This window comes from Podarcis pityusensis (genome assembly GCF_964106645.2).
Source record: "Podarcis pityusensis genome assembly, chromosome: 4".
Lineage (NCBI taxonomy): Eukaryota > Metazoa > Chordata > Lepidosauria > Squamata > Lacertidae > Podarcis > Podarcis pityusensis.
Genome location: NC_138027.1, coordinates 14,641,948 through 14,648,481, shown reverse-complemented (window position 1 = coordinate 14,648,481; position 6,534 = coordinate 14,641,948). Strand labels below are relative to the sequence as shown.

The 6,534-nt window shown below is 44.6% G+C and overlaps 1 protein-coding gene across 1 annotated transcript in view; it reads right to left on the bottom strand.

Moving 5' to 3' along the window:
- Positions 1-230: 230 nt before the first annotated feature.
- The window catches only part of TYR (tyrosinase), a 62,694-nt gene continuing 56,390 nt past the window's right edge, over positions 231-6,534 (bottom strand). Inside the window, exon 5 of the mRNA XM_081002178.1 lies at positions 231-904. Coding sequence (XP_080858304.1) covers positions 684-904 — 221 coding nt within the window. The 3' untranslated portion in view covers positions 231-683. The remainder of the gene's footprint in view (positions 905-6,534) is intronic.

Sequence of the window (6,534 nt, the reverse complement as noted above, 5' to 3'; positions counted from 1 at the left end):
AGTGCCGCAACCCCAGAGTCGGCCACGACTGGACCTAATGGTCAGGGGTCCCTTTACCTTTACCTCTTAGGGATGCTCAACGATTTCCTTTGGTCTGGATTTGTAAAGAAACCATCCTTATTGGTACTTCCTGGACCTTTGTATCTCTCTGAATATTCTGAAAACTTTTCTCTCACACACAAAAGGAACGAAATGCATTTCTTGTTGTTTTTTAAAGATCAAAAATAAAGTGAATTTGTGTGCATTTATTTTGATTTATTTTTTTAAAAAACCACACACTGATGGGGAAATGGCATGGAGCAGAATTATCAATGGACACACAGAATATGGATACAGAGCCCAAAGATACCATTCTTGTCATGTGTGGGCTTGGATCAGGAGGGCACGAGGAGGTAACTCATTTTCTTGCCCAAATTTTCCCCTGAGTTGCTAATAGCCATCTTGCTGAAGTAAAGGCAGCTAATGACATTGGCTATTAGCTGCTTGGAGTGGGAGGCATTTTGACTGGGGAGAGGTTAGTGGGAAATGGGGTTCAATAGCCTATACACTCCATGGCTCCCCCAAGCTGAGGTCCATTATTGTGTTGGCCACCATCAAACTTTGGAAAATGCATTGTGGGCATTTGATTGTGGACCACCCATATCATGATGGCTTTGACTTTAGCCACAGGGGCTTGGCAGCTATTATAAGTGTGACTGATACGTTACATGCTGATAATCTTCGCTCTCCATGAGCAGAGGTTGTGTCTCCTCCGAGATTCTTTTCTTCCTTCGACAACTGAGAGCGATGACTCCAGCGACCAACGTTGCTATAATGGCTCCCACAACAGCCGCTCCCAACAGCCAAGGCCAGATCTGGCGGGCTTGCTCCAAGTAAGGCACCAAAAAATTCTGGAAGGGGTTGGCTGCACAGGAAGACAAAGGAAGAAAATGCTCTTGGTTACACATGAAGAAATGGAAATAACTGGGCAACCTGAAGCTCAAAAAGGGGCGAAATTCTCACAGTGAAGTGGTTCCTACAGTTGTGTTGTTTCCACCTTACAGTGGAAGTACACATAACTCATGTTACAGCAAAGTACACATAACTCATGTTACAGCAAAGTACACATAACTCATGTGCCAGGTTGTACATTTATCTAGGGGGAAACTGGACTTGAGCTCAGGGCTTGTAGGAGTGCCAATCAGCGAATACCTTTTTAAAAATAGGGTGTGTTGCATTTTTCAGCTTTCAACGTTCAAAAAATGAGGGGTGCTAAAAAAAAAAAAGTTACAACATGACTTGGGAATTCAAAAGATGCTTCGTTAAATTAATATAATTTATTTATAATTTAGGTTCGCTCTGCAAGTGAAGTGTGTGTAAAATTGCATAGAAGTCACTAAAAACTGATCGCAGAGCATTTGCAGCGATATTATTTATTTATTTAGCGTTACCTGACATTTTCAGAAGGGAAAATTAAAATCTTTCGCTTTCAGAAAGCAGTTTATGTGCTCCTTCATCAAATGTAGGCTTACCAAGCTAAATGTTACCCGATCACAAAAAAATAATGGCAGATTTGAATTCCTCTCAACCCAAAACACATATTTTTAAGACCCTTCACTGAATAAATATGCACAAATTAAATTTCACCCCTAAAATGACATGCCCTACTATTACAACTCGTGCTCTTAAGTGCACTGGGGAGTCTTGAGGGTCGGAAAAAGGGCAAGAAGGGGTGTTAAAGAGAGTGATGAGGGTGTGTCAGAAAGAGAGAGAAATGAGATGGCCCCACCAGCTTTTGGCTCCACTGCCACCTTCAGCCCTTAGTGATGAAGAAGAAATTCAGTTATGTTTGGAATTTTTCAACCAAGCAATACATTAAGAAACACGTACAGTCATACCTTGGTTTGCGAACAGAATGCGTTCTGGAAGTCCGTTCGACTTCCAAAATGTTTGGAAACTGAGGCACGGCTTCCGATTGGCTTCAGGAGCATCCTGCAGCCAATTGGAAGCCACAGAAGCCACGCCGGATGTTTAGCTTCCAAGGCAAAGTTCACAAACTGGAACTCCTACTTCCGGGTTTGCGACTTTCAAGTTCTGAGTTGTTCGTGAACCAAGCTGTTCGAAAACAGAGGTACCACTGTATACAGTGGAATCTCCGGTTTTTAATGTAATCCGTTCTGGAAGATCGTTCAACTTCCAAAACATTTGAAAACCGAGGAGCAACGGGCAATTGGCAAAATCCACTGAGATAAAAGAAAACCATGCAGCGGAAACTGTTTGACTTCCGAGGCACATTCAGAAATGGAAGCAATTACTTCCAGGCTTTCGGTGTTCGGCTTCTGAGATGCTCGAAAACCGAGGTTCCACTGTACAGTGGTACCTTGGGTTACAGATGCTTCAGGTTACAGACTCAGCTAACCCAGAAATAGTACCTTGGGTTAAGAACTTTGCTTCAGGATGAGAATAGAAATTGTGCAGTGGTGGCAGCGGGAGGCCCCATTAGCTAAAGTGGTACCTCAGGTTAAGAACAGTTTCAGGTTAAGAACGGACCTTCAGAACGAATTAAGTTCTTAACCCGAGGTACCACTGCATTGGGGAGAAATGTGCTTAATAAGCATGCACATGTCAGCAATAAATGCTTGCCAAAAGTGCCAAGTTAAAACTGCATAGAGAACCCTGTTGCTTGGGAGAATTTCACACTAGAACGATGACAATTTTCATGGGGGGGGGGGGACATTCCACAGATTGCTGCTGAAAAGAACTGAAGTTGAGATTGGAACAATGAGAAACTTGGAGAACTGAAACGGACTGGTGTGCCCATTCCTAGCCGTGCCTACTGCTGGCACAGAACCCCCAACAGATGGTCCTCAAGGGGGTGAAGCCCTCGGCAGAATCATAGAATCATGGAATGGCAGAGCTGGAAGCGACGACAAGGATCATCCCATCCAACCCCCTGCAATGCAGGAATCTCAGCAAAATCTCAGGGAAACGACTGCCCATTTATGCCATAAAGAAACGAGTCTGCTAGTCTAAGGGTTAAAGGTTCCATTAGTGCATAAGCTCAGGGGAGTTGATTTCATAATCGGTTCCTGGCTTCCCCTCCTTTGCTCCCAATTTCCATCTTCCATGAAATATTTGCATCTGTAATCATATTCACAACAGGCCCACTTCTGAGCTCTCCAGCTGATAGTTACCTGCTCTAAAAGGCGTGAAAGGAAATCATAATTACTTTCCAAAAACTGGCTGTTTATGCCCGTTAATGTTAATTAAATCAATGCAGATAACACTTGCAATAAGCCGCACCATTTTGAAAGTGTGTTTCCCACCCCCCCATAAGGGGGATTCCCCCTCCCTCTCTCCTACACTTCTCTTCTCAATTACCTTTATTTTCCTCTCCCGCCACAGCCAGAAGAAATCCCAGTGGCTAAAGTCCTCTTCCTAATCTTTTATTTTAGCTGGACATTTTAATTCCTATTCTCCCCTGTCACACCTTACTGCGAGTTAAACACACAGACACCTCTCTCCGGGAGATGTTTCTGATGCACTGTCAATTCTAATTAATTGACATTTTATTTAATCCCCATGGTACTACTTCACAGTCAGGACCACAAAAGCAGGGTTTTTTTTCTGGAATGAGATTGTGCAAAATAGTTCATGCTGTTGTGGTTTGTCCCAGTACTACCTTCAAAGGGCAAAACCCCACAGCGCTTTGGGATAAATCAGAAACAACAGCATTCTATAAAATGACCATGCAATCATACCAGGAAAATCTAAACCTAAAATCTAAATCTAAAATAATGGTTTGTATTTGCATTTGAATTGAGCCTTTGTTTTGATGAGGAATAGCCGATATGGTTCCTTCCAGATACTACTGAACTACAAGGCCCATCACCCTTGACCATTGGCCATTCCAGTGGATGACCTATGGGAGCTGTAGTCCTACAACCTCTGGAAGCAACCATATTGACCATTCCTTGTCAAAACAAAGGCTCAATTCAGATGCAAACACCAAACCATTATTTTGTCATAAATAAATGAGTCTCTTGCTTCCCCCTGCAACTTCCTTGTTCCCAGCAAAGCATCTCATTCCTCTGAGCCCAACAAACCATGGCTTGTATAAACCATGAAGGTAAAGGTAAAGGGACCCCTGACCATTAGGTCCAGTCGTGGCCAACTCTGGGGTTGCGGCGCTCATCTCACTTTATTGGCCGAGGGAGCCGGCGTACAGCTTCCGGGTCATGTGGCCAGCATGACTAAGCCGCTTCTGGCGAACCAGAGCAGCGCACAGAAACGCCATTTACCTTCCCACTGGAGCGGTACCTATTTATCTACTTGCACTTTGATGTGCTTTCAAACTGCTAGGTTGGCAGGAGCAGGTGACTGAGCAACGGGAGCTCACCCTGTCGCAGGGATTTGAACCGCCAACCTTCTGATCGGCAAGTCCTAGGCTCTGTGGTTTAACCCACAGCGCCACCTGCATCCCTTGTATAAACCATAATTTGCATGAAAACCAAAAAAGGAAACCATGGTTGAGCTGTGGCTTCCACTTCTCATCCAACTGAAACGTAAACTCTAGTCAAGCATTATCTCCTCACTCAATTAACCACATATTAATTAACCACGAGAGGGAGGAGTTGCCCCCACAGGCTGCAGCCACACTGCTGTGTCCTAGTCAGCACCCACCTCCCCCTGCTACCCATGCACTGAAGGAGAAAATCAACAGAGGCAGCCTGTTTTATGTGGTTAGGCTCTTCCAGGGATTGAGAACCTCCCTCTTCAGACCATCTTCCAACAAGGGAGGTGGGTGGGGAAAGCGGTACAGTCCCACTCTCTCCCTCGCGCAACACTAAACAATGCCCCAAACAGAGCTTCTGTCTTATGCCCATTCAAATTCAATGGCTTGTACAGATGCAATAATCTCTGTGTATGCTTTGTTTCTTCACAAGCTACTGTTAGAATTCCTGCTCCATGATTGCAGTCATGGGATTGTTGTCTTTCACATGATGGTGTATGTTTTGACTCCACAGAGTGGGAAGTGACGGAGACAGGATGTTTGTGTTACTGTGTTCCGTGAAGTGGGACTATTGTCCTTTGTTCTTTTTCTCTTTGCTGTCTGATGCTAGAGAGAGAGGGAGCCATGTTGCAGTGCTCCGTGTGTGTTTATATGTAAATAAAGTAGATTAGCCAAAATGCTGAGTTGCTGAGGTCTGTTACGCAAGCTGCAAAGACTCTGCGGATCCCTAAGTGTGCCGATGTGTGTTGGCATCAGTCGCTGTGATGTTCGGGCTGAAGAAAACTAATGAAGCTCCTGAACAATTGACCAGGAGAGAGAGAACATGCCAGTCGGGCATGTGACTCTGACAGGGTCCTACTTGAGTGTAGGACAAGCTCCTGATAGCTACTCTCTATGCATCTCAGGTGCTCGGATGAAGGCTGGAAACCTGCATTTTGCATGAGCATGAACAGTGGCAGACTCTGGGCTCTCAATTTTCAGTGAAACCCTGTGTGACAGTAAAATCCAGGACTCCCACCTCTCGTGCTCCATTCTACAGCATTGTGGTGGTGCCCAGTGCAGCGCGGCATGCAATATGCCCACACTTGTTATGCTACCCTAAAACTGCCTCTGATCATGAATGGCAAAAAAATGCAGAGAAGGGGAACTAGTAAAAGAGGCAGACTTGTTTTGAGCAATTCCAGCAAGTCACACAGTTCTGCATTTTGCATCTGGCTGGCAGTAAGTATGCATGTATGCTCCAAGGTTATGCTGTTTGCTTCTGCTTTGCAAACTAGAACCAGTGGTTTTTTTCCCTTAAAAAATTGTTTAGGGTTACTCTCATTTTGACTCAAGAAAATCACCATTTTATAATTCAAATCGGGGGAAATAAATACAGTAAATGGACAAAAGTACCAAGAACATTATCTCATATTACACAGCTGACAGCTCACAGTTAAATTCCACATTAGCCAAACTTTCATCAGTAAAACACCACACATCCACATTCCACACTGCTTCACACATTAAACGCCCGCTTCTGTCTGAGACTCAGGAAACACCAGTAAAGGAAATGAAGCTGCCATCAGGGATAGCAACGGAACTGACAATTCACCGTGCTAGAGAAGAAACTAAATTTTATTTTATTTTTAGTTTCTTCTCCCGTTAGATTCACAAAATATTTAGGGGTATGCGTCCCCCCCAGAAAAAAAGCACCGACTAGCACTATTAACTTGGATGCTCACCTGTTCTTGATTCTGCCTCCAGCCAGCTCTCATCTGCCTGCCTTCTTCCTTACAACCAGCCCAGGGGGGTTATCTGGATGCCAGCTTCCTTCTCCTTAAGTCTCAAGTTTTGCCCTTGTACAACTCAGCAGGACACAGGAAGGGGATAAAATCTAAGTCAGCTGGCTCCGCCTGTCAATGGCTTCCCTACCAGTCCCAATGGGTGCCCGCTTTCACTGCCCCCACTCGCCCAACATGCATGCTTGTAAATAAAACAGATTTTTCAAGAAGTCTCCAGTGCTTCCAAGGAAACCGAGCCCGCAAAGGACCGCCTCATTT